Below are 27,550 nucleotides of genomic sequence, written 5' to 3' on the forward strand. Positions count from 1 at the left end.
ACTGGTGGAGTTGAGTTAAATGTGTGGGCCTTCTTGCTCATATTGTAATCATCTTAAAGTCTTATTTTATCAACATTTTCTTATTTCATTACCTTGGCTCATTATTTGGTTTAAGTCAAACACTGCATACTACACTGCGTACAAATCTAGGTTAAAGACCAAGCTGTTTTCAGATGCTTTCTGTTAAATAATTAATATTTTTACATTTTTTATAATCTTTACTTTCTCTGCATGTTTTAAATTTACTTTAATTTTATTCTATTTTATTCCGCTGGTTTCTTTTTCTCCTTTTTTCTTTTTGGCATTTTATTATTTTAGTTCTACTGTTTAATTCTTATTTTCTTTTAATTCTTTTAATTAATTGTTTTAGATTAAAAATAAAATTATTTTATGTAATTTTATTTCTCTATTGTTTACTGTTTTTGTTTCTGTAAAGCACATTGAACTGCTATTGTGTATGAAATGTGCTATATAAATAAACTTGCCTTGCCTTACAGTACAATTCGCTTAATGTGTGCAAAACACAAAAAATACGAAATACAGGTGTGAAAAGTAGAAAACATTTTAGTTTATAACATACCAAAATACAAATGTAAAACCCAGCAAAATACAAAATTTAGTGACAGCTGGCATCACTGGTGCTTGGCTGTGGGTCGTCTACGTCATCAGCTGTTGCAGCGCTCGGGCTGGTGGGAGCATTTGCTCGTTTCATAAACCAGGAGCTGGGGCGGAAACTGTCATACGCGGCGAGAGGCGCTGCCTGGAGCTGGGGCGGAAACTGTCGTACGCGGCGAGAGGCGCTGCCTGGAGCTGGGGCGGAAACTGTCGTACGCGGCGAGAGGCGCTGCCTCGAGGTGGGGCGGAAACACTTGCCAGTCATAATCAGACGGTCGTAAAGTCGATCAGTTGTAAGTCGCATAGGTCGTAAGTCGACAACTGTGTGTGTGTGTGTATATTAGTGCATCTCAAAAAGTTCCTTTTTTCATAATTTAATTCAGAAAGGTAAACTTTCATGTATTCTATGTTCATTACATGTAAAGTAAAATATTTAAAGCCTTTTTTGTTTTAATTTTGATGATGGCTTATAGCTCATGAAAATCAGAAATCCAGTGTATCAAATTATTAGAATATTCCCAAAGATCAATCAAAAAAAGGATTTACAATACAGAAATGTTCAACTTCTGAAAAGTATATTCATTTATACACTCAATACTTGGTTGGGGCTCCTTTACCATGAATTACTGTATCAATGCGGTGTGGCATGGAGGTGATCAGTCTGTGGCACTGCTGAGGTGTTACTGAAGCCCAGGTTGCTTTGATAGCGGCCTTCAGCGTATCTGTATTTTTGGGTCGGGTGTTTCTCATCTTCCTCTTGACAATACCCCATAGATTCTCTATGGGGTTCAGGTCAGGCAAGTTGGCTGGCCAATCAAACACAGTAATATCATGGTCAGCAAACCATTTGGTAGTAGTTTTGGCACTGTGGGTAGGTGCTAAGTCCTGCTCGAAAAGGAAATCAGCATCTCCAAAAAGCTCGTCAGCAGATGGAAGCATGAAGTGCTCCAAAATCTCCTGGTAGATGGCTGTGTTGACTTTGGACTTGATAAAATACAGTGGACCAACACCAGCAGATGACATGGCACCTCAAATCATCACAGACTGTGGAAACTTCACACTGGGCTTCAAACACCTTGGATTCTGTGCCTCTCCACTCTTCCTCCAGACTCTAGAACCGTGATTTCCAAATTAAATGCAAAACGTACTTTCATCTGAAAAGAGGACTTTGGACCACTGAGCAACAGTCCATTTCTTTCTCTCCTTAGCCCAGATAAGACACTTCTGACATTTTCTCTGGCTCAGGAGTAGCTTGATATTAGGAATGTGAAAGTTGTATCCCCTTTCTTGAAGATGTCTGTTCGTGATGGGTCTTGATACATTGACACCAGCCTCAGTCCACTCCTTGTGAAGCTCTCCCAAGTTCTTGAATCAACTTTTCTTGACAATCCTCTCAAGACTGCGGCCATCCCTGTTGCTTGTGCGCCTTTTTCAGCCACCCTTTTCAGCAATGACCTTTTGTGGCTTACCTTCCTTGTGGAGGGCATCAGTGATCATCTTCTGGACAACAGTCAAGTCAGCAGTCTTCCCCATGATTGTGGTTGTGTGTACTGAACTAGACCGAGAGATACACTGTTCATACTGTTTTACTCAAACTCGAAATGAAATATTCTAATATTTTGAGATGGATTTTTTTTGTACTGTATGCCATACTGATTAAAATAGAAAAATGCTTGAAACATTTGTGTAATGAGTCTATAATGTATAACATTTTCACTCTCTTAAATAACTGATGGAAAATATTGAACTTTTTCACAATATTCTAATTTTTTGAGATGCACGTGTTTATATATATATATATATATATATATATATATATATATATATATATATATATATAAAATTATATAATTTTTAGTCATTTTTTGCAATCATTTTACAGTAATCATTTTTACAGTCAAAGCGAGGCTTCAGGTATACCCAACAAAATTAAATCTGTATCTGGTATCCTCGTTGCCACTCACCTTTATGTATACATCATGAAGAACAGCAAGTCATCAAATCCATGTCGCACATACTGAACACTTGTCACTTTTATAAAGGTCTTTATGTATCCAGGCATGATAGGGTTGTGGACATTATATCAGAAAATTTACCTTCATTATTTTCTCCAGATGTGTCCATTCACATAAACTGTGTTAGACAGGAAATGTTTTCTAGGTGGCCTGAAGAAATGTGTGTTTTCTGATCTGAATGCCAACAGACCTGATATCATTGATGAGAGCAGCATGGAAAGTACATATTATAGAAGTAGGATGCTGTTTTGATTCTACTCTAGAGGAGGCTTTTTTAACAAAGCTTGTTAAATATCACCCTCTGGTCCAGCAGATAACTGACCTTGGCTATAAATGCCAATATCTGGTGCTCATTTTTGGCAGCCTGGGCCATGTTCATAGGCTTGCCATTAGGGGTCTAATGATGGTTGGCTTTACCAAAGCTAGGGCAAAACAAATAGCCAAATACTGTTCAATATCATGCATTATTGGAAGTCGCCATATATGGAGAAGGTGTTGTGTGTATCCTTAAATCAGCTGTTTGTAGTGTTATCAGACCCACATGTCTGGATTGTGCCTGAGCATTTGTACAGTGGCGCTTGAAAGTTTGTGAACCCTTGAGAATTTTCTATATTTCTGCATAAACATGACCTAAAACATCAGAGTTTTATACAAGTCCTAAAAGTAGATAAAGAGAATCCAGTTAAACAAATGAGACAAAAATATTATACTTGGTCATTTATTTATTGAGGAAAATGGTCCGATATTACATATCTGTGAGTGGCAAAAGTATGTGAACCTCTAGGATTCGCAGTTAATTTGAAGGTGAAATTAGAGTCAGGTGTTTTCAATCAATGGGATGACAATTAGGTGTGAGTGGGCACCCTGTTTTATTTAAAGAACCGGGATCTATCAAAGTCTGATCTTCACAACACACGTTTGTGGAAGTGTATCATGGCACGAACAAATGAGATTTCTGAGGACCTCAGAAAAAGCGTTGTTGATGCTCATCAGGCTGGAAAAGGTTATAAAACCATCTCTAAAGAGTTTGGACTCCACCAATGCACAGTCAGACAGATTGTGTACAAATGGAGGAAATTCAAGACCATTGTTACCCTCCCCAAGAGTGGTCGACCAACAAAGATCACTCCAAGAGCAAGGCATGTAATAGTCGGCGAGGTCACAAAGGACCCCAGGGTAACTTCTAAGCAACTGAAGGCCTCTCTCACATTGGGTAATGTTCATGAGTCCACCATCAGGAGAACACTGAACAACAATGGTGTGCATGGCAGGGTTGCAAGGAGAAAGCCACTGCTCGCCAAAAAGAACATTGCTGCTCATCTGCATTTTGCTAAAGATCATGTGGACAAGCCAGAAGACTACTGGAAAAATGTTTTGTGGATGGATGAGACCAAAATAGAACTTTTTGGTTTAAATGAGAAGCGTTATGTTTGGAGAAAGGAGAACACTGCATTCCAGCATAAGAACCTTATCCCATCTGTGAAATGTGGTGGTGGTAGTATCATGGTTTGGGCCTGCTTTGCTGCATCTGGGCCAGGATGGCTTGCCATCATTGATAGAGCAATGAATTCTGAATTATACCAGTGAATTCTAAAGGAAAATGGCAGGACATCTGTCCATGAACTGAATCTCAAGAGAAGGTGGGTCATGCAGCAAGACAACGGCCCTAAGTGCACAAGTCGTTCTACCAAAGAATTGTTAAAGAAGAATAAAGTTAATGTTTTGGAATGGCCAAGTCAAAGTCCTGACCTTAATCCAATCGAAATGTTGTGGAAGGACCTGAAGTGAGCAGTTCATGTGAGGAAACCCACCAACATCCCAGAGTTGAAGCTGTTCTGTACAGAGGAATGGGCTAAAATTCCTCCAAGCTGGTGTGCAGGACTGATCAACAGTTACCGGAAACGTTTAGTTGCAGTTATTGCTGCACAAGGGGGTCACACCAGATACTGAAAGTAAAGGTTCACATACTTTTGCCACTCACAGATATGTAATATTGGATCATTTTCCTCAATAAATAAATGACCAAGTATAATATTTTTGTCTCATTTGTTTAACTGGGTTCTCTTTATCTACTTTTAGGACTTGTGTGAAAATCTGATGATGTTTTAGGTCATATTTATGCAGAAATATAGAAAATTCTAAAGGGTTCACAAACTTTCAAGCACCACTGTATCTGCAATATTTGTCTTTATGTAATATTATGACTTGCGGACATAACGTTGTTATATCCTTCTCACCCCGGGGGGGGTATCCATGTCATCCTCAAGCTCGGGTCCTCTACCGGGAGTTTGAGGGTTCTGCGCAGTATCTTTGATGTTCCTAGGACTGCGCTCTTCTGGACTGAGGCTTCAGATGTTGTTCCTGGGATTTGCTGGAGTCATTCTCCCAGTTTGGGGGTTACTGCCCCAAGTGCCCCCACTACCACGGGGACCACGCAACCCTTGACCTTCCACATCCGTTCCAGCTGCTCTTTCAACCCTTGATACTTCTCAAGTTTCTCATGTTCCTTCTTCCTGATGTTGGCGTCAGCTGGGATCGCCACATCTATCACCACCACCCTCTTCTGCTCTTTGTCCACCACCACTATGTCCGGTTGGTTAGCCAGGATCTGTTTGTCAGTCTGGAAGCTGAAGTCCCACAGAACCTTGGCCCTGTTGTTCTCAGCCACCTTCTGTGGTATGGCCCATTGGGACTTGGGTATTTCTATTCCATACTGGTTGCAGATGTTCCTGTATACTATCCCAGCCACTTGGTTGTGCCTCTCCATGTACGCTGATCCAGCTAGCATCTTACACCCTGCTACTATGTGCTGGACTGTTTCAGGGGCTTCTTTGCAGTCTGCATCTTGGGTCTGATCTACTCTGGTAGATCCTGGCCTCTATGGCTCTTGTGCTTATGGCCTGTTGTTGTGCTGCCATGATTAGTGCCTCTGTGCTGTCTGTCAGTCCTGCATTATCCAGCCACTGGTAGGATTTCTTGATATCAGCCACTTCCTCTGTCTGACAGTGGTACATGCCATGTAGGGGTTTGTCCCTCCAGGTTGTCTGTTCCTCCTCCTCCTCTGCGCTCTCATCAGGGTTCTGCTGCCTGAGACATTCACTTAGCAGTTCATCCTTTGGGGCCATCTTTCTGATGTATTCTCGGATTTTCGATGTTTCATCCTGGACCGTGGTCTTGACGCTTACTAGCTCTCGGCCTCCCTTTTTCCGCTTAGTGCATAGTCTCAGGGTGCTGGACTTGGGGTGGAACCCTCCATGCATGGTGAGGAGCTTTCTAGTCTTGATATCTGTGGCTTCTGTCTCCTCCTTTGGCCAGTTTATGATACCAGCGGGGTATCTGATGACTGGTAGTGCGTACATGTTGATGGCTCGGACCTTGTTCTTACCATTCAGCTGACTTTTCATGACCTGCCTTACTCTCTGGAGGTATTTGGCTGTGGTTGACTTCCTTGTGGCCTCTTCATGGTTTCCATTAGCCTGTGGGATACCAAGGTACTTGTAGCTGTCTTGGATATCACCTATGTTGCCCTCTGGTAGGTCAATCCCCTCAGTCCGGATCATCTTGCCTCTCTTTGAGACCATCCGGCCACACTTGTCCAATCCGAATGACATCCCTATGTCATTGCTGTAGATCCGGGTGGTGTGGATCAGCGAGTCTATTTCTCGCTCGTTCCTGGCATACAGCTTGATGTCATCCATGTAGAGCAGGTGGCTGATTGTTGTCCCACTACAGAATCGGTACCCGTAGCCGCTCTTCGTGATGATCTGACTGTGGGGGTTCAGGCCTATGCAGAACAGCAGTGGTGATAGCGCATCTCCTTGGTATATGCCGCACTTGATGTTGACTTGGGCAATGGGTTTTGAGTTGGCCTCTAGGGTTGTCTTCCACATTTCCATTGAGTTCTGTATGAAGGTCCTTAGGTTCCTGTTGATCTTATACAGTTCCAGACATTCCAGTATCCATGTGTGTGGCATTGAGTCGTAGGCTTTCTTGTAGTCAATCCAGGCAGTGCACAGGTTGGTCTGTCTCTTCTTACAGTCTCGGGCGACTGTTCTATCGGCCAGTAGCTGGTGCTTGGCTCCTCTGGTGTTACTGCCGATTCCTTTCTGTGCCTCGCTCATGTATTGATCCACATGCTTACTCATTTTTGCCGCAATGATGCCTGACAGGGCCTTCCATGTTGTGCAGAGACAGGTAATTGGCCAGTAGTTGGATGGGATGGGTCCCTTCTGGGGGTCCTTCATGATTAGGACTGTCCTGCCTTGGGTTAGCCATTCTGGGTGGGTCTCGTCCCTCAGCAGCTGGTTCATCTGTGCTGCTAGGCGTTCATGGAGTGCAGTTAGCTTCTTCAGCCAGTACGTATGGATCGTATCGGGGCCTGGTGCTGTCCAGCTCTTCATCTTTGACACTCTTTCTTGGACGTCTGCCATCGAGATGGTTACTGGTTCTTGTTCTGGGAGGTTGCTGTGGTCAGCTCTTAGGTCCACTAACCATTGGGCATCGGTGTTGTGTGATGCCTTTCTTTTCCATATGTCTTTCCAGTATTTTTCCACCTCAGCTCTTGGTGGGTCTGACCGGTGGTGGTGGTTGTTGTTCCCTTGGCTGGTTCAGTGGAGAACAGCTTGTTTATTTTCCTGACCTCTCCCTCCTTGGTGTATCTCTTCAGCTGGGTGGCCAGAGCTGTTAGCCGCTGTTTGGCAGTTTCACGTGCCTCTGGTATGGAGAGTGAGTTGTACTTCCTGGGTGCCCCTTTATTCACCATGTTCCCTTTCTGTAGTTCAGTTAGCTGGCTAACTTCTCTCCGTGATGCCTTTATCTTGGCCTCTAATCGTCTTTTCCATGGTGGATACTGTTTGTCCCGAGCCCACCTTGTGTCCAAGCATCTCCATGATTACTGTTGCTGTATTGTGTATCAGCTTGTTGGTCTCAGTGATGGTTCTTGTGGAGTTTGTCTTCAGATCAGCATTCACATCTACTAGTAGATCTTCTGAAGGTACTTGGCAACTCAGCTTCGGTATTCGTCGGGGGCTCCAGGTTTCCATTTGGGTCACGATCTTCCTTCTCAGGTCAGCAGCTCTTGTGTTGAGGCTGTTGGGGCCTGGTACCCAATCTCTGGTTGTGGGGATGATGATGACATCTCCCCGCTGACCTGTCTTCTTGGCTCCCCCTTGCCGTAGCATCGTTGTTGTATTTCATTAATCTCTAGTTGTGATAGTAGATTTCGATTACGGATGTTGGAACACTGGGCACAATCTTGTACACAAGTTGAGGCTTTTGATGCAGAGATTAATGAAAGTAATTCAGTTTCTTTAAGGGGAGTAAAACATTCTAATTGCTGATCTGATAGTTATATTGTTAACTACAGGGTCACTTCTATTGTCTGATCTTTAAATTAGTAGTTTGAGTTTTTTGTTGGGTATTCTCAATTTTGTCATGAAAACAATTCATGAAGTCATTGCTACTACATACTGCAGGTGTGCATGTGTCTATAGTGGACTTATTCCTGGTTAATTTTGCTCCAGTATTAAATAGGAATCTAGGATTATTTTTATCTTCTATTAGGGAGGAGGGATATGTTGATCTAGCAGCACTAAGAGCTTTTCTATACTTCAGGAAGCTCTCCTTCCACGCAGGCCCGGCGCCGTGGGGGGCGGAAGGGGGCGTCGCCCCCTCGTGGCTACTGCCCCGCCTCCTCAACGGAGACTCAGATCACTTAATTGTTTTCTTATGAAAATATAATGTATAATAGACGTATTAATGAATCGTAGAATTCAACTGTATTAAGGTAGGATTATTTCAAATAGCCTGAATTTAATATTAACCCTGTTTCAGACACGTGTATCAATCCTAACTGCTGGGGACTAGTTATTGTGGGGGTGTGTGAAATGCTGACACAGCCGCGTGCACACAGACCTGTGATAAGGACAAGGGGAGGGGCGGGCGGGGGTTTTACATATATGCTTACAAGTGCACTGTCTCTGCAATATCCTGTAATATGCAGTCAAGTTTACGGGAGTAGTCTTTCCCCCACCGAATTAAACTAATTCGATCACAGTATTGTGAATCCATTTTCTTTCTTTGTAGGCTAAGTTTATCTCCGTTTATGTTGGTGTATGTGTTCATACATGGTCCGCTTTGTGCGCAAATAGCGTAAGAATGTGTTGTTGACGTCACCCCCCCATGCAGCGGGGTGAAAATTCATCACTTCAGAGTGTTTTGTCCCCTACACGCCTAAACTGGGATCGCGGATTAAGTGGTTCGCGTTGACTCGGTGCGAGTCAGGAAGGCTATTACTGGTGCAGCCGCGGGGTCTGTTGATTTTTTTTTAAATTAGGATTTTGGTCGCCGAGCCAAGTACCTTAGACTTGCATAGGCATTTTGTTTTCATGCCGCGGAGCTATTTGTATGTATTTTAAATGTAAAGGACTTGCCTGTAGGTTTGTGTGTGTTATGTTTGGCATCTTTCCGGTTGTAACGCGTGTCTGTGAGAAAATCGGAGGGGAGGGTTAACAGGTGGGCACGGGGGGTTGATAAAGCGCAACTGCCCTGGTAATATGTCACATGATTTTCCAGGACTAAAGCAACCTTCGGGGCCGTGGTGGTTTTGTGGTTGGCGCAGTTAATTGTTTGAAACACGTTGTCAGACTGCCATCACTACTACACACTATATGAAAAATATTTGCCCCCTTGCAATTTCTAATTGCCCCCTTAGTAAACTGTTCCTGGCGCCGGGCCTACTTCCACGCTAATTTGAACACTACCAATTTTGTTTGATGCCATTTACGTTCCAATTTTTGAGTGGTCTGTTATACCAGGGTGCTAATTTTTTGTCTCTGACCATTTTCCTTTTAAGAGGAGCAACATTTAATGTGTGGTGGAACGTTGAGACTGAAGCATTCAGTTGCCTGATCAAGTTCTGCAGGGGCTGACAGTGACCCAATCAAAGTTGGTAACTCTGGGAGATCATTTATAAAGCTCTGTGCAGTAGTTGACGTGAATGTACGTTTAATACAATAGCGTGGTGAGGTGCATATATTATTACTCAGACATATTTTGAATGAGATGAGATCATGAGCTGAGAACTTCAGACTGCGGAAGTATGACCATTTTCTACGTTTAACCCGAATGTTCGTATTAGATTGAGGGTGTGACCACAATTATGGGTCGGTCCTATGACATTGATTAATCCCTACTGAATCTAAAATGGACACAAACGCTCTTTTCAAAGGGTCTTCTGGGTTATTGAAGTGAATATTAAAATCTCCGACAACTAAAGCTTTGTCTAAGGAAATAACCAGATCTGAGAATCTGCAAATTCAGAAGGAAACTCAGAATATGGCCCCGGGGGCCTATAAATAATAAGTAACAGAATTAACTGACTAGACCTATTTTTCGAGGCTACATACATTATATTAGTATGAAGAACTTCAAATTTATCAATTTTATAACCCGGTTTGTGTTACACCTGGATAATTATAACTGTGATGCCTCTTCCTCTGCCCAGTGGTGTGCACAGACATTTTGGGGGGCAAGTGCTCTGGGGGGGGGAAAGGGCACTTTTTTGCACATGTGGAACACCTCATTATGAAAGTCTGAGATTTAACCCTCCTCTTGTGTTCGGGTCGCCACTGACCCATTTTAGTTTTTAAAGGTGTAAAACAACCACTTAATTTATTACATCAAGGCTTTTTGACTTTGCCAGGAATCTCTAGTTGAACAAAATAGAAAAAAATTTGTTTTCCTAAATCTGAAAATGGTCTAGCAAAAAATATAATACTTATGTGCAGTTGTTTCTGTATGCGATGGGCTACTTCACGACAAAATAATTACAGCTTGGGCTTAGAGGGCAAACAATACATTTTCACTCGATTCATGTGTTACCTGGCTGGTGGGGCAGGGGAAGAGCTGACTGACTGCCCGATGTGTTGTCTGCACTACGACAAGGCCATGGCTTCCAGGATGCTATGCTGCTGCAACCTCACATTGAATGCACTGCACGCTTGTTCACGTGACAGAGCAAGAGAGACAGAGGTCTGATGTGTGTGCGGAGGAGGCACACATCGGGACATTTTCTCACACGCTTTTAATGCCGCGGCGTTCCTAAAAGATCATGTTGACATTGGTCTCAGTAAACTGTAAAAAAAAAAAAAATTCAAAAGGGCACTTTTTTGGGCAGAGGGCAGAGGGGCAGGTGCTTGAGCACCACCTCGTGTATATCTGTGCATGCCTCTGCCAGTTCGACGAGGCTGGTGTATATAACTGTATCCAGGAAGACTCGCTTCATTTAATGCTATATATTCATTTGGTTTAATCCATGTTTCACTTAAAGTACATTAAGTTCCTGATCAGTAATAAGTTCATTAACCATTAGCGCTTTAGATGTAAGAGATCTAATATTTAATAGCCCCACCTTTAGATCAAAGGTGCTGGCAGCGGCTGTACAGTCAGTATGATCTAATTTTATATTGATTAGGTTACTGGAACAAACTCTGAATATTTCTGCTTTTTTGTTGAGCTCAGGGAACAGACAGTATGTAGTGGACCCTGAGTGACGACTGTGCAGCTAGCAGTCAGTCAGTTTAGCCTGTTCGTCTGCTCCCTGGCCTTGGCTCTGGATTGTCAGAAACTAACTAGGCCTGTTCTGAGACTCTGACCTATGCTGCAGGAAGTGAGAGCAGCACCTTCCCGAGTGGGATGGATACTGTCCTGCCCTAACAGGCCAGCAGTGCCCTCAAAATTAGCCCAATTATCTATAAAGCCCACAGGATTTTTTTTTTCCCCCCCAGAGCACCACCTGGACAACCAGCAGTTCAGCCGCATTGGGATGGGGCCAGAGCATACTCCAGCATTGGACATTGCCTTCGCTAATTTAAGCACTTCTACAAAGTTACTCTTAGTAACCTCAGACTGATGAAGGCGTACATCATTAGCTCCTGCATGGATAACTATCTTTGAGAACCTGTGCTTGCCTAAGAACCTAAGATTACCTGCTATGTCCGGCACCCTGGCTCCCGGTATACACCTGACTAAAGCTGCTGGTGCCCCTAAAGGCTGAGCTTATTTCACATGCCGTATGATAGTCCCCTATAACCAGAGCTCTTTCAGGTTTCTCAGTGGGTGCATCACTAAGGAGAGCAAACCTGTTCGACACATGATGGGGGGGGGGAGGAGTGGTGCTCCCATGGGTGAGCCTCAGCGGTAGCTTTGGCTCTACCCTTATGCTGCTGAGCTGTCACCTATTCGCCCCGCTGTAAGGGCTCTAATGCTGGAGTTGGGGGATTACTAACTCCACCGAGGGCATCCAGACTTCCCCTACAGAAACTACACTGTTCTCATTCTCACTGACTTTCTCTAAAGCCTGGATACACGCTTCTAACACTATAATCTTCTCCGTCAGAGAGCTAACTAATCTGCACTCATTGCAAGTAAAGCTATCGCTAGCGACGGAGGAAGAATGACTAAACATCCTGCACTCAGCACACTGAACAGGCTGAAGGTGTGCCGTGATGAAAGGATTCACGTACCTTAATCGAAGATCTGTTAATATTAAAGCAGATCCGATGTGGATGGCCTCTGCTTGTGGTCTTTACGCAGGAGGAGAAAAAAAGAAAGCTTCCGGTCTTGGCGTTCTTCCGAAAAAAAGAGAAAAAAAATGGAAAAAGGAAAGCGAAAGTGGAAAGTACAAAAAGGAAAGCAAAAGTACAATTAAAAAAAATGAAGAGGATACTGGAAAATTTTTGTAGAAAAAATAAAAAAAGATTAGTAATTAACACCAACATTCGTGGGGAAAAAAAAGACTCCTCGCAAACAACTCTGGAACCAGGAAGTGCGTAGCACTAGTTTAATACTTGATGTGTGACATGATTCACCTGCGTGTCTTGCGTACATCTGGAAGAAGCACCACATCGGAGCTGAAGCATCCCTGTACGTCTGAATTTCAATTTGAACGGAAATGTTTCGTGATTTCATACTTGGTGGCGTTAAGCATGCCAACGAACTTTTTCTCTTTAAAAGAAAAACCCATTTTTAAAGTAGTTATGAAGATATGATATAAACTCACGATTCATGTGAATAATGGAAAATAAGGAGCTCATACAAGATATCCATCTCCAAAAGTCAGTTTCTATGCAGAATGAATGATTTCATGGAGGCTGCTATTGCAAATATTTTAACCAATCAGAAAAATCCCCCTGATCGTTTCCGGCAATGCTCTGACATCATTTGAGCATAAGACTTGAAGCTCCGCATAGCGAGTAAGACTTGAAGCTGCCCCTGGCTGGAGATTTCATTGTTTATATGAAAGAGAAATGGAATTTCAATTTTATAACAAAAAAGTGGAGGGGGAAAGACAATACTGATGTCACTGATCAACAGCTGATCTACTCATACGTGACTGAACGGAGGGAGGTAACTTTCATATTTTATTTCCCTGGTACAAGTAGTGCTGCCATGGCAGCTTCATTTTGTGGACTGTAACCTTGCTAGACTACCTACAAACAGATCTGCATGCAATCTGACTTAACTAAATCTGTTGAAGAGGCAAGTGTGAGAGTTTTTACACGTTCCTGGCAGCATAAGCACTCGTTAGCACACTTGGCATGCTCTCGACTCATTCATGAAAAACTTGAAGACGTTACCAGGCTAACCTACTATAATTACCATAGTAGACAGTCCAATCCCTGCAGCAACGCAGAAAGAGGGTAAACAAACACTGCTTTACGCGGCTCGTGTGCTCAGAACATTTTGAAGAAAATTTTGACTCAAACAGCTCTGATGCACCAGGAATTAGGAATACTGTACAAGCCAGTGCTGAATCCAGATGCAGTTCCCACAATCTTCGGCCAAAAAGTGGACAAGACAAACGAGACAACACGGTCAGTAGTTCACAAAAGAGAAGTTCAAAGGGTAAGAAAACCCTTCTTATGGCTTCCCTAGGTTTTTATTAAGTGTTATTTTAAGTTTCTTTGGGCATAAACAGAATTGTTGATGCAGCTAAATTATTTTCATGTTTGTTTGGGTGCCTTGCTTTGATTTAGTGTCAGAAAGGCCTCTGTAATGACCAACTAAAACAACTCTCTATAAATGTTGTTCACTTGTGTGTAACTAACTGATATGGAAATGATTGTTTATCATGATTATTGTTATTCATGTCATTGTCCAAAATACTCGAGGAAATCAGTGAAGAAATATCACTGGTGCTATGGTCCATTTTGTCGAATATGGCAGTGTATTGTAAGTCATGTCACACTTTACGTAAACCATTCGGAGTTCTTTTAGGTATACAGGAATTTGTTTGTGGAATAGCCGACCTCCATCAGTGCAATCTAGTCAAACACGTGATAATTTTAAGAAACAGGTGAAAGTTTTTATGGAGTAAATTCCAAACCCAGTTTTGTGTGTGTATATAACTAATTTTTAATCATTTTGGTGCCATTTCTGTAATCTCGTTGTACTGTGATGATTAGTTACCATATTTTTTTTGTTGTTTGACTCATCCTTGTTTATACAGTTTTTGTCAATTTATTGTCTCATTTTGTTTCCTGCTGTCATCAAGAGGGACCACATTGGAAATAAGTGTATTTTATACTTTGTGTTGTCCTCGGTGCCATTTATACTGTATCTTTTACATGTTTGAACTTTACCAAATAAATCCATACCAGCAGCTCGGGTGTTTCTGGCAATATTTCCGCCTTTTTTCGTACAAGTGCATTGTTCTGTAATGTTCACATGAATCCTGTATAGTAAAGCAGTGTTTGTTTTACTCTCTCTCTGCGTTGCTGCAGGGGTTGGACTGCCTACTACGGTAATTACGGTATGCTAGCCTGGGGATGTCTTGAAGTTTTTCATGAATGAGTCGATAGCATGCTAATGAGTAGTATAACACACAGTTTCAGCCTCGTTTTACAGGTAGAGTTCAGGTTTGTCCATTGCAGCTCATTAATACACTATTTCAAATGTATAGTGAAAAAATTGATATTGTCACCTTAGCAGACCTTTCGCTTTGCCCCTTCAGTACTGAAGTATACACAGCCTTGCGCCCAAATGATATCGCGCATCGCCCTTCAACAGGCAACATGGTAGCCTCCTGGTGGCATTAGAGTAGCGATTACAAAACGCTCATAATTTTCTTATAAATGTTCAAACATGCCTGACCCCCCCCCCCCCCCCCCCCCCAATGGGCTCTCAGTATTTACAAGGTACCAACCCATGCATGTATTTACTTTGCATTTTCTATTCCTTTAAAAGTGGTTACTGTGATTTGTCATGAGCCCCATCTTAAATCAGTAACTCTGACCCTTCAGTTGGATTGAAGGCTTTTTTAAAATTCCAACACTAACTTGAATAGGAAAGCCAATTATGTTTCGGAGTCATTAACAGTCTAGAACAGTACACCACAATGCTAATTGGTTTGGTCAGATGTGGACACAGTCAGTACGTTTACATGCACATCCAAATCGAGCTGCTGTCGGTAATCGAGTAAAGGGTCCCAGCAGGGTGCCAGAGAAATCCAATCCTACATGCACACAAGGAAATCGAGCTATTGTGTGAGGTACATTGTGCACCCGAGCCACAGGTGGCGCTACACGCCCCATCGTGTTGGTACACTTCCGGTTGTCGTCATGAAGAAGAGCTATTCAAGAGTATAAACAAAGTTATCAGTTCCGTGTTCTCCCGTCCATGAATTTTAATATATTCAACTCCGTAAGCTGAATGAGCATGAACTCTGTCTCCTCATTGCTCCAGAAGTGCACGTTTCTGCTCGCCATTTTCTCTTCTTCGTTTGTTCCTCCTGACCTCTTCTGCTGCTCGCTACTACTGTTGTCATGTCGACCGAGGCTGTCGTGTTTCCCGCTTGTGGTCTCGTCACTCGTCACTTCTGGAAGGGGCAGTGCTGAAGTAAGTAGCTCGACTTCGTAGCTCGATAGGGTATACATGCACTAAGTAGCTCGGCAAAAATCGCATAATCTAGGTCGTGTAGCTCGATTACGAGAAATCAAGTTCGGTTCAATTTCAGCCTAGCTAAGGTGTTTCCATGGCATTTAGAACTTTGATTTCAGTCGAGCAACGGCAGAAATTCGATTTTCTCTATGTGCATGTAAACGCACTGAGTGTCACACTGCTATACGGTGTCCTCACTGTTTATATTGTAATTGAACCATGCTTATGTGGAGCATTAATTTCTGAGCAGGTACACAAGTGATTTACTGCGTGGTAATGTGGCAACCATTTTGTCAACATGTAGCTGAATCCAAGTAAGCCTGGTAGTTTGGACTTGAATCAGAAATTCACAAAATAAAACTGTTTATTTTCTTTCAATTAACAAAAAAAGAAAGTTAAGTTTAACTGGATCGAGATTTACTCCATTAAGTAGCTACTGCACAACAGCACTTACTTGGTGGTGGTACTAAACCAGAAAAGCCCACTTCGATCATGTATAATTTACTTCATTTCTGCACTAAAGTCAGTTGCATATCCTTTGCATGCATGAATCCTAGTCTGCGCAGACTTGCGTTGCACTTGGATTAACTTTTTTTTTTTTTTTTTTAATAATGGTTTACATCTTGGCTTCTAACACAAGTACATATTGTATTTCCTGGTAGACAGACTTCACATCAAAATTAACGTTTCCAAAGATAACATCACTATAGTCCAGTTTATAACAGATTTGGAATGTACTTGGGTGGTGAGGTGGTCAGGTCTGAGTGTATTAATCATGTTAGTATGTTTTGAATAAATATTTTTATTTCAGGCCTGACCAATAGATCTCCAAATATCAAAGACTTTCACTTTTTCGTGTTTCTTGACTGCAAATATAATGATAATGTAACATTTTAGATTAATATTGGTGTTTTTTGAAGTCTCTCTAGCCTTTTTTGTTTAATTTGCATCTTCAAATTCATTAAAATCTATTAAACATACAATGCTCTCTACCCTTTCTGGACACCAATTGCTGATGCACTAATCAAGGATAAGTTAAATATTCCTTCTGAAAATTTTAGATTATTTAATTTTTTTAAATCTAGCATATTGACTGGAAATGGGAATCTCTGTTTCCAAAGTATGGATGCAAGCTGAAATCATACAAGTCTCCCAAACACCACAAAATTGGCCTAGTCTAGTCTGGGCATTGTTCATACACACTTGCTTGTGTAATTTATGTACATCTTGGGAGAAAGAAGCGACACCAAGTAGATGATGCGTTAGATCCAAAACAGCCCGTGTACGTCAGGTGTCCAGATTGAACTGTATGGCGAGTTCCTGTACAGAGATCTTAAACGCATTTGAGTTCTGTTAAAGTTTTTTGCTCTTGTTGTGATTGTGGCCATGATCTGCATCTCAGATTGAAAACTTTCCTTACATTCAGAAATATTTGCCTGTCTAGAAGGTCCAGACGACTGTTATGCAAAACGGAGCATTGAGTAGCTTTAAACACTACGTGAGAGGTTTCATATTAAAGTGCTGATGACATGTTTTTGACATCTTTGGCGAGGTTTTATAACACAAAAAGTAATGCCCGATTATCCATATATTAATTCACGAAGGCGCCTATTTTACAAGTTATGATGATAAACGCGGCTATTTGGGCAAATTTGACGGGGCTGCAGAACCCAGGAGACGGAGGAGGAGGAGCTATATGATGTCAGCGAAAGAACCTTCCTCCTAACTTACCAGTTTGTTGATGCGACAGGTGTTCAGTTTATCATTATTAGTATTTTTATTATACATTTTATATATATATATATATATATATATATATATATATATATATATATATATATATATAAATAAATAATATAGAGAGTGAGAGTGGTGTTATGCCTTCGCGTTGTTGCCGGCTTTTGCTCCAAAACCCACAAGGATGGGGTAAGTTTATTCAAGTTTCCCAGAGATCCCGAGCTGCATGCGAAGTGGGTGAAGCAAGTCAGGCGCACTCGTGACAAGTGGAAGCCCTCACCAACATCCGTCCTGTGCTCTGAACACTTCGATTTGGATTGTTTTGACACCCTTCCCAGCTTAAAAGAATCTCTTGGGTGTTCAGTTCAGCACAAACGTGTGTTACTACCATCAGCAGTGCCTACACAGTGTTGCCAGATTGGGAGGTTTCCTGCCCAGTTGGGCGGTTTCAAGTGCATTTTGGTGGGTTTTGAACATATTTTGGGCTGGAAAACGTCAGCAGTATCTGTTGCCAGATACTGCTGAAGTTTTCCAGCCCAAAATATGTTCAAAATGCACTTGAAACCGCCCAACTGGGTGGGAAACCTCCCAATCTGGCAACACTGCCAGTATTCCGGAGGGGGTCTACTAGTAGCTATGCCGGATCCAAAGACGGTCCTCCTATCAGTACATGTGTTGTGAAACGACATAAGATAAAGGTACGTAGAGCTATAGATTCTACATGATAATTATAAATGTAATCATAAAGTCGGCGTGATATCAGTCATGTATTTGCTTGTGAAAGCTTGCGGCTTTCATGTAACTGCCGCCTAGCAACGAGAGGCAAAGGGTAAAGAGGGTAGGCTATCATAGGTTCTATTCGGAAGAGATCAACACAATTCTAGACTCCCAGAAGAGGAAGAGCTAGCACTAGAGAGTTCACCGGCGTTTTCATGCGCCATTTCCATTGAGTAGAACCAGAGTAGACAGCCAGTGAACCGCAGCGTGTTCTCCCGCTGACGTCACAACATGGCCGCGAGCCACGGACCCAGTTTTCTTGCGCTGTGCAATTAAAAGTTGGATATTTGCGTAACAACAGCTTCTTTTCACGTAATTATAACAGAAATCTAACATGTTTGCCATGTTGTATAGTTTATTTAAGAAATTGCATAGAGTCATGTTCGTGTCATCAGCCCTTTAAATATAATTGGAATACCGGTTAGTGTTGGTACATATTAATAATCTGTACTATCCTGGAAGTATGCAATTTGAGAGACAGCACTAGTTTTAGTGTCACATGGCGCTATACTGACCCCACTGTGTTAGTGAACCATGTAGACACGTGTTAATTTCTTTGGTCATGCACAAGTGAAGCAGCCATCCTTTGTACATAATCTGCCTTAAGAACGGTGTTGGATAGATCAAATAACTAAAATGGCTGAATGATCTGTATTGTATTCTGCTACTTGATCATGTGTTGTGTGACTATATTAAAGCAGTTTATTCCAAATGATTGAGTGATGAATAGTGGAGTAGATCTGTGGTCTGAGAGGGGTCATCACTTGGACATGTGCTAAATGAACAGTCCCTCTTAATTAAAACAGCAAAATGTTTGACCATTAGAATGGTCTGTGGTATTAATGGGGACCATGGAAGCCCCGCCCCTTCACTTTGTCTCATTCGTAATATCTTGTTCTTGATTTTTCCCAAGTTTGGAAAAAAAAACACATTAAAAAAAAAACAGCTTGTACACTTAAGCTGGAGATGAAAAAGGCTGCAGCGGTCTGCTAATGTAGAAAGGAATTTTATTTTTACTTTCTCCTAGGGGCATTAAATCACGTAAGCATAGTCTGAAGAAATTGTAGACTGTCCAGACAAAAAGGTGATCTAAATTTTGGTGTAAAGCATTTTGATCATTCCTCAAAATTTTCCTTCCCATGCGCAAGTGTATATGCCAATTTCTGAACTGGATTTCCTTTTCCATTTTCAGCGGAAGCTTCTCACAGGCTCAATCTCTTCTACCTGGCTAATGATGTTATTCAGAATTGCAAGAGGAGAAATGCTATTGTCTACCGCACCACCTTCACTGATGTTTTGCCCGAGGCGATTAAACTCATCAGGTGAGACTTTGTCCCCTCATCCAAAACTTCAAAACGTTTGAGTATTTTGTCGAATTTTTGTACGCTCATTGTGCTACCCATCGGTCATTAGGCTTGCATTTAAAAAGGTCCGTTTCTCTTATGTACATATATTGCAACATATACTCTAACGAACTCTCTTACTACAAACTTTTCACATGCAATGAACTAAGCTTGTGTCCCCTGCCTTTAGTGACCAGAAGTCAGTCTTCAAAACGCCATCACAGTCACATCTACACGTGTTGGTGCTCGGAGCATGCAGCGCCATTTTTGGACCAATAGGTTGTATTCAGTCACATGACCTTTTGCTTGTGAGGTTTATTTCCGGTGAATGAAGTAGTGGTCAGGCAAACCGATTTGGCTGCCACTTATGTAAAGAGCTAGTGAAACCGTCTCCGACAATTTTTGCAGTTTAGAGGCTAATGCATGATCAAGATACCATCAGAAAGTTGCTCTTTGCAATGGGATAGGTCCTTGCATGTTATCAAACAAGGATTTTTCCTACGAGTTGGTAAATTATCAATCCGTTGACTTCCCCGACATCTCAGACTACTTGGTGCTGCAGACATCATTCTACACAGACAAATGGGTGACAACCTGGAAGAGCATGGAGAGGAGTAAGACTTTTTATATGTGGTTGGGTTAAAGATCTGGGGATCAAGACACACACCCTGTATCGTTTATCCCCGGGTAAGCAGGCCTTTTGGGCTTTTTGTATGCGTCTTTGCAGTGGTTGCTAGGACGCTACAGGTTTCAGCATGGAGTGTAAACAAACCACAGCCATTAGATTTTCAAACTTCCCTGCTCTTCTCTTTCAGCAAACGACTTTGTCTATTTATTCATTCAGAGAAAATGCAGTAAGAAATAAATGCTGCATATCGTAATTATTGCTCGGGCAGCCTGAGAAAGTGAAAGTTTACGATATGGTGACTACAATCAAACAGGAAACACACATCTGAGGACTTTAGTGCCTCCTGAACTTCAAAACCTCATGAAATAATGGAAAATGGGGAGAAGTGATTTGCGAATCCAAACGAAAGAAGTCTGAGTTTACAAACCTTTCACATATGGCCCTTTTCCACTACCCTTTTTCAGCTCACTTCAGCCCGACACGGCTCGCGTTTCGACTACCTCAGAGCAGCACGACTTGGCTCGCTTCAGCCCTGCTTAGCACCCAAAACTCGCACGGTTTTGGGTAGGGCCGAAGCGAGCCAAACCGAGCTGAGTGAGGCTAGGGGCGTGAGCAGACACTCCCCTGTGCACCGATTGGTGAGGAGGAGTGTCCACACACGCCCCGCAAGCGCGCTGGGATCTGTAAACACCGTAAACCCGGAAGAAGGAGAATTACGAGAATTTCTGAAGCCTTATGCGCCTCGCCTCATCTATACGCTCTTGCCAGTATCTGCTGGCGTTGTCGGTGACAACAAGCCACAGCACCAAGACCAGCAACACTAACGACTCCATGTCCTCCATGTTCATTGTTTACTCTCCGGGTCGTGAGACTACCGCTTCAAAGCTCACTGATGTCACTGTTTGCGCCGCCTAACGACATCACCTGACTTCCACCCACTTTCGCTAACTCCACCCAATGTGTCCACCCACTTCCAGCCAGCACGGTTCAGCGCGGTTGTAGTCGAAATGCAACTCCAACAGCCCCGCTCGGCTCGAATCGGCTCGACTCAGCACGGCACGGCTCAGCCCGACTCAGCCGCGTTGGTAGTGGAAAAGCGGCAAAAGTTGCAAACTTAAGCTTTCTTCGACTCTGCTTCCTTCAATCGCAGCGAAAGTTTCAAGAGCCATCTTTCTCGTCATCTTTTGGTAAAATCCTTTGCTCTTTAACCTGTTCAGTTTCACGGTTTGTTCAATTCGAGCAGCCCAAAACAACGCAAGCTTGGGGCATTTTAACAACTAGTGAGGCGCCCTAGTAATGGTAAGGCTTTGTGAAAAGTGAACTTGGCTCACCACCACTTCATGTCTTGCATATCTAATGAGAATTATGTGATGTCAGATGCAAGTAACCTCTTGCATTACTACGCACCTGCTGCAATTACATGCTAATCGGGAACGTGCGCTTCTCAGGAGTCTCTAAACTCAAGCTTGAAGTATACTTTGTGTCTCATGTTACCAAGCCTTGTATCTGTGTATTGCCTTTCAATGCGTGTTAATGTAAAAGGCTTAACGAGCCTCGCTTAGGTGTTATTATACCCACTACTCAGCTCCGTGGTGCAACGTAAATGACCTCGGGGATGTGTAACACAAGTGAACTGAATGGTCAAGATTTAGAAAACATAGTGAGTCAGTGGGTGGACATCGACAACAAGTGGTGCTTGAAAGTTTATGAACCCTTTAGAATTTTCTATATTTCTGCATAAATGACCAGACATGATCAGATTTCCACATAAGTCCTAAAAGTAGATAAAGAGAACCCAGTTAAACAAATGTGACAAAAATATTATGCTTGGTCATTTTATTTATTGAGGCAAATGATCCAATATTACATATCTGAGAGTGGCAAAAATATGTGAACCTCTAGGATTAGCAGTTAATTTGAAGGTGAAATTAGTCGTGTTTTCAATCAATGGGATGACAATCAGGTGTGAGTGGGCACCCTGTTTTATTTAAAGAACAGGGATCTATCAAAGTCTGATCTTCAACACGTTTGTGGAAGTGTATCATGGCACGAACAAAGGAGATTTCTGAGGACCTCAGAAAGTGTTGATGCTCATCAGGCTGGAAAAGGTTACAAAACCATCTCTAAAGAGTTTGGTCTACCAATCAACAATCAGACAGACTGTGTACAAATGAAGGAAATCCAAGATCATTATTACCCTCCCCATGAGTGGTCGACCAACAAAGATCACTCTAAGAGCAAGGTGTGTAATAGTCAGCAAGGTCACAAAGGGCCCCAAGGTAACGTCTAAGCAACCAAAGGCCTCTCTTACATTGGCTAATGTTCATGAGTCCACCATCAGGAGAACACTGAACAACAATGGTGTGCATGGCAGGGTTGCAAGGAGAAAGCTACTGCTCTCCAAAAAGAACATTGCTGCTCGTCTGCAGTTTGCTAAAGATCACGTGGACAAGCCAGAAGGCTATTGCGAAAAATGTTTTGTGGATGGATGAGACCAAAATAGAATTTTTTGGTTTAAATGAGAAGCGTTATGTTTGGAGAAAGGAAAATGCTGCATTCCAGCATAAGAATCTTATCCCATCTGTGAAACGTGGTGGTGGTAGTATCATGGTTTGGGTCTGTTTTGCTGCATCTGGGCCAGGACGGCTTGCCATCATTGATGGAACAATGAATTCTGAATTATACCAGCAAATTCTAAAGGAAAATGTCAGGACATCTGTCCATGAACTGAATCTCAAGAGAAGGTGGGTCATGCAGCAAGACAACGACCAGAAGCACACAAGTCGTTCTACCAAAGAATGGTTAAAGAAGAATAAAGTTAATGTTTTGGAATGGCCAAGTCAAAGTCCTGACCTTAATCCAATTGAAATGTGGGAAGGATCTGAAGCGAGCAGTTCATGTGAGGAAACCCACCAACATCCCAGAGTTGAAGCTGTTCTGTACGGAGGAATGGGCTAAAATTCCTCCAAGCCGGTGTGCAGGACTGATCAACAGTTACCGGAAATGTTTAGTTGCAGTTATTGCTGCATAAGGGGGTCACACCAGATACTGAAAGCAAAGGTTCACATACTTTTGCCACTCTCAGATATGTAATATTGGATCATTTTCCTCAATAAATAAATGACCAAGTATAATATTTTTGTCTCATTTGTTTAACTGGGTTCTCTTTACCTACTTTTAGGGGTTGTGTGAAAATCTGATGTTTTTAGGTCATATTTATGCAGAAATATAGAAAATTCTAAAGGATTCACAAACTTTCAAGCACCACTGTACACCAGTAACCTCCATTTCCATAACGGATGAAGAAATCATGATCCTTTAACAGTCAATGAACTGCAATAGTGACTTGGAAGGAGAAATTAGTCATCAGGAGTCGTCGTCTTTTGGCTACTCCTGATTAGGGGTCGCCACAGCAGATCTTTCGTCTCCATTGCTCCTTATGTTTTGCATCCTTCTCTACCACGCCTGCCACTTTCATGTCCTCTCTCACCACATCCATGTATCTCCTCTTTGGCCTTCCTTGTTTTCATGTGCCTGGCAGCTCCATCCTCAACATTCTTCCCACATGCTCTGCATCTCTTCTCAGGATGTGCCCATACCATCTCAGTCTCATCTCTCTTAGCTTAATTCCCAGGCTCTCCACACTCGTTCCTTATCCTGTCCAACCTCGTCACTCCCATCGCAGACCTTAACATCCTCAACTTTGCCTCCTGTCTCTTTAAAGCTATGGTCTCCAATCCGTACAGCATAGCTGGTCTCACTGCTGTCTTATACATCTTACCTTTCTCTTTTGCTGGGACTTTATCACAAATGACTCCTGAAATCCTTCTCTAACTGCTCCACCCTGCCTGCACACTCTTTCTCGCCTCACTATCGCAGCCCCCGTTTTCCTGCACAGTTGACCCCAGGTACTTGAATTCACCTATTTTCTTTACATCTATTCCTTGCATCTTCACTACACTCTCATCCCCATTCTTACTGATGCACATGTATTCTGGTTTGCTCCTGCTTACCTCCATCTCTCTAAACCCAACTGAACCTCCTTTCTACTTTCACCACATATCACAGTATCATCCGCAAACATCATGTTCCGTGGTGACTCTTGCCTCACTTCGTCTGTGGAGCTATCCATCACTATGGCAAACAAGAAAGGACTCGAAGCAGATCCTTGATGAAGTCCCACCTTCACCTTGAACCATTCAATTGTTCCAACTGCACACCTCACTACTGTTTCACTGTTCTCAGACATGTCTTGCACCACTCTAATATACTTTTCTTTCACGCCACTCTTTCTCATACAATATCATAACTCCTCTCTCGGCACTCTATCGTATGCTTTCTCCTGGTCCACAAACAATGCAGTTTTCTCTGGCCTTCCCTGTACTTCTCCATTAACATTCTTAAAGCAAAAATTGCATCCGACGTGCTCTTCCTTGGCATATAAACCCGTACTGCTGTTCACAGATTGCTACCTCTCTTCTCAATCTCGCCTCCAATACCCTTTCCCATAACTTCATGTTGTGGCTTATCCCTCTGTAATAACTGCAGCTCTGTACATCTCCCTTATTCTTGTATATTGGGACCAGCACACACTCCATTCATTTGGCATTTTCTCATTCTCTAGGATCTTATTAAACAATCTTGTTCGGAACTCCAAAGCCGTCTCCCCCAAACATCTCCAAGCCTCAATCGGGATACCATCTGGTCCGACTGCTTTCCCAGTCTTCGTTCTTTTCATGGTTGCCCTCACCTCAACCTTACTAACTAATGGCCCTTTTCCACTACCCTTTTTCAGCTCACTTCAGCCCGACATGGCTCGCGTTTCGACTACCAAAGAACAGCACGACTCAGCTTGCTTCAGCCCTGCTTAGCCCCTAAAACTCGCACCGTTTTGGAGTGGGGCTGAAGCGAGCCAAAGCGAGCCGAGTGAGGCTGGGGGCATGAGCAGACACTCCCCTGTGCACTGATTGGTGAGGAGGAGTGTCCTCACACTCCCACACACGCCCCGCGAGCACGCTGGGATCTGTAAACACCGTAAACCCGGAAGAAGAAGAATTACGAATTACGAGAATTTCTGAAGCCTTATGCGCCTCGCCTCATCTATACGCTCTTGCCAGTATCTGTCCGCGTTGTCGGTGACAACAAGCCACAGAACCAAGACCAGCAACACTAACGACTCCATGTCCTCCATGTTTATTGTTTACTATTCGGGTCGTGAGACTACCGCTTAAAAGCTCACTGATGTCACTGTTTGCGCTGCTTAACGACATCACCTGATGTCCACCCACTTTCGCTAACTCCACCCAATGTGTCCACCCACTTCCAGCCAGCACGGTTCAGCGCGGTTGTAGTCGAAATGCAACTCCAACAGCCCCGCTCAGCCCGACTCAGCACGGCACGGCTCAGCCCGACTCAGCCGCGTTTGTAGTGGAAAAGCGGCATAACTCTGCTTCCTGATTTGCTGTCTCCAACGAATCTGACCTTTTCTCTCTTGGATTTTCCTCATTTAATAAATCCTCAAAGTACTCTTTCCACCTTCTTAATACACTCTCTTTGTCAGCACATTTCCATTTACATCTTTCATTACTCTTACCTGCTGTACATCCCTCCCTTCCCTGTTTCTCTGCCTAGCTAGTCTGTACAGGTCTTTCTCTCCTCCTTTGGTCTCCAGTCTTGCATACTAGGAGTTGTATGAATCTGCTTTCGCCTTCGTTACTGCTCTTTTTGCCTTCTGTCTCATCTCTCTGTATAACTGTCTGCTTTCCTCATCTCTCTGATCATTCCAATTCTTCTTTGCTAGCCTCTTTTCTCTTTTATAATTTCTTGCACTTCTTTGTTCCAGCACCATGTCTCCTTGTCTTCCTTCCTGCTGACTACCCTAGCACCTTCCTTGCTGCCTCTCTTACTAGTATAGCAGTAGTATCCCAATCTTCTGGCAGACTTCCATTACCACTCAATGCTCGTCTCATTTCTTCCCTAAACTCCTTCTGATGTTCAACCTCTTTTAGTTTCCACCACTTAATCTTCAGTTCCACTATTTCACGCTTTCTTTTTCACTTTCAAGCTCATCCGCACACGACCACTCGATGTCTAGCTACACTCTCCCCTGCCATCACTTTCCAGTCTCCAATCTCCTTCAGGTTACCCCTTCTGCAGAGTATGTAATCCACCTGTGTAGATCTTCCTCCACTCTTAAACGTTAACCTGTGCTGCTCTTTCTTCTCGAAGTATGTATTGACTATTGCCAAATTCATCCTCTTTGAAAAATCAACCACCATTTGCCCTTCCACGTTTCTCTCTTGCACCATATCTGCCCATCATGTCCTTCTCTCCTCTGTTTCCCTCACCAACATGTCCGTTGAAATATGCTCCTATCAGCATGCACTTCTCCCTCAGTATACTTTCTACCACGTCATCCATCTTTTCCCAGAAAGACTCCTTTCTCTTCATTCTCACATCCAACCTGTGGGGCGTACGCGCACACAACATTGATAACCACTCCTTGAATCTCCAACCTCATGCCTATCACTCTATCTGACACCCTCTTCGCATCAATCACACTGTTGACCAACTCTCCCCTCAAAACAATACCAACACCATTTCTCTTTTCATCGACTCCATAATAAAACAACTTTCATCCACCTCCAATGTTCTTGGCCTTGCTTCCTTTCCACGTCGTCTCCTGCACACACAATGTCCAACTTCTTTCCATCATACCTGCTAACTTTCTCGCTCTGCCAGTGTTCCCACGTTCAGTGTTCCTACCCTCAATTCTAAGCGCCTGTCCTTCCATCTTTCACGCTCTCTTCTAACACGCCCCCCCCCCCCCCCCCCTTTTTCTTTCTCCGTTTTGGCGCAACACTAGCATACTCTCCACCGGCACCCTGTTGACCGACAGTACCAGAGGCGGCCGTTGTTAACCCGGGCTCTGATCGATCCGGTATGGTATTCTTTTCAATCCGCATGTTAGATTTGGCACAGTTTTACGCTGGATGCCCTTCCTGATGCAACCCTCTCCAATTTATCTGGGTTGGGACCAGCACCAAGGGTATGCTTATGCACCCCCAGTGGCTGGATTAAATTCGTGATAAGGAGTATGTGCTTCAAACACAATGTGAATGTGTGGTGTGAGAAGTGGGTCCATTTCAGGATTACAAACTTTTTGGTATAACAAACTATTTTGGACGTCTTATGAGGAATTTATTGCTGGGTTTCAGTGCATCTCTAGCAAATTTTTTTTTCCTTCTCTCTCTCTCTCTCTCTCTCTCTCTCTCTCTCCCCAGTACTGTGAAAGACTCTAAGGTGCGGAAATCGGTGGATAGGATCCTGTGCATCTGGGAAGAGAGAAATGTTTACTCACAAGAGCTTATTAACCAGCTTAAAGGTGGTCTCATCCAGCAAGAAGAACCACCAGGTAACAGTCTTTCACCACATATTCTACAGATCAGGACTAGCTGTTTCTTACATCACGTCTGTGCAAAGTCTGTCCTCTAATA

The 27,550-nt window shown here is 42.9% G+C and overlaps 1 protein-coding gene across 1 annotated transcript in view; it reads left to right on the top strand.

The window, feature by feature from the left end:
* Positions 1 to 27,550, top strand: part of rprd2a (regulation of nuclear pre-mRNA domain containing 2a) — an 87,656-nt gene that overhangs the window by 51,391 nt on the left and 8,715 nt on the right. Inside the window, exons 2-3 of the mRNA XM_060904931.1 lie at positions 19,276 to 19,405; positions 27,338 to 27,468. Coding sequence (XP_060760914.1) covers positions 19,276 to 19,405; positions 27,338 to 27,468 — 261 coding nt within the window. The remainder of the gene's footprint in view (positions 1 to 19,275; positions 19,406 to 27,337; positions 27,469 to 27,550) is intronic.

Source organism: Neoarius graeffei, chromosome 22 (assembly GCF_027579695.1).
Source record: "Neoarius graeffei isolate fNeoGra1 chromosome 22, fNeoGra1.pri, whole genome shotgun sequence".
Classification (NCBI taxonomy): domain Eukaryota; kingdom Metazoa; phylum Chordata; class Actinopteri; order Siluriformes; family Ariidae; genus Neoarius; species Neoarius graeffei.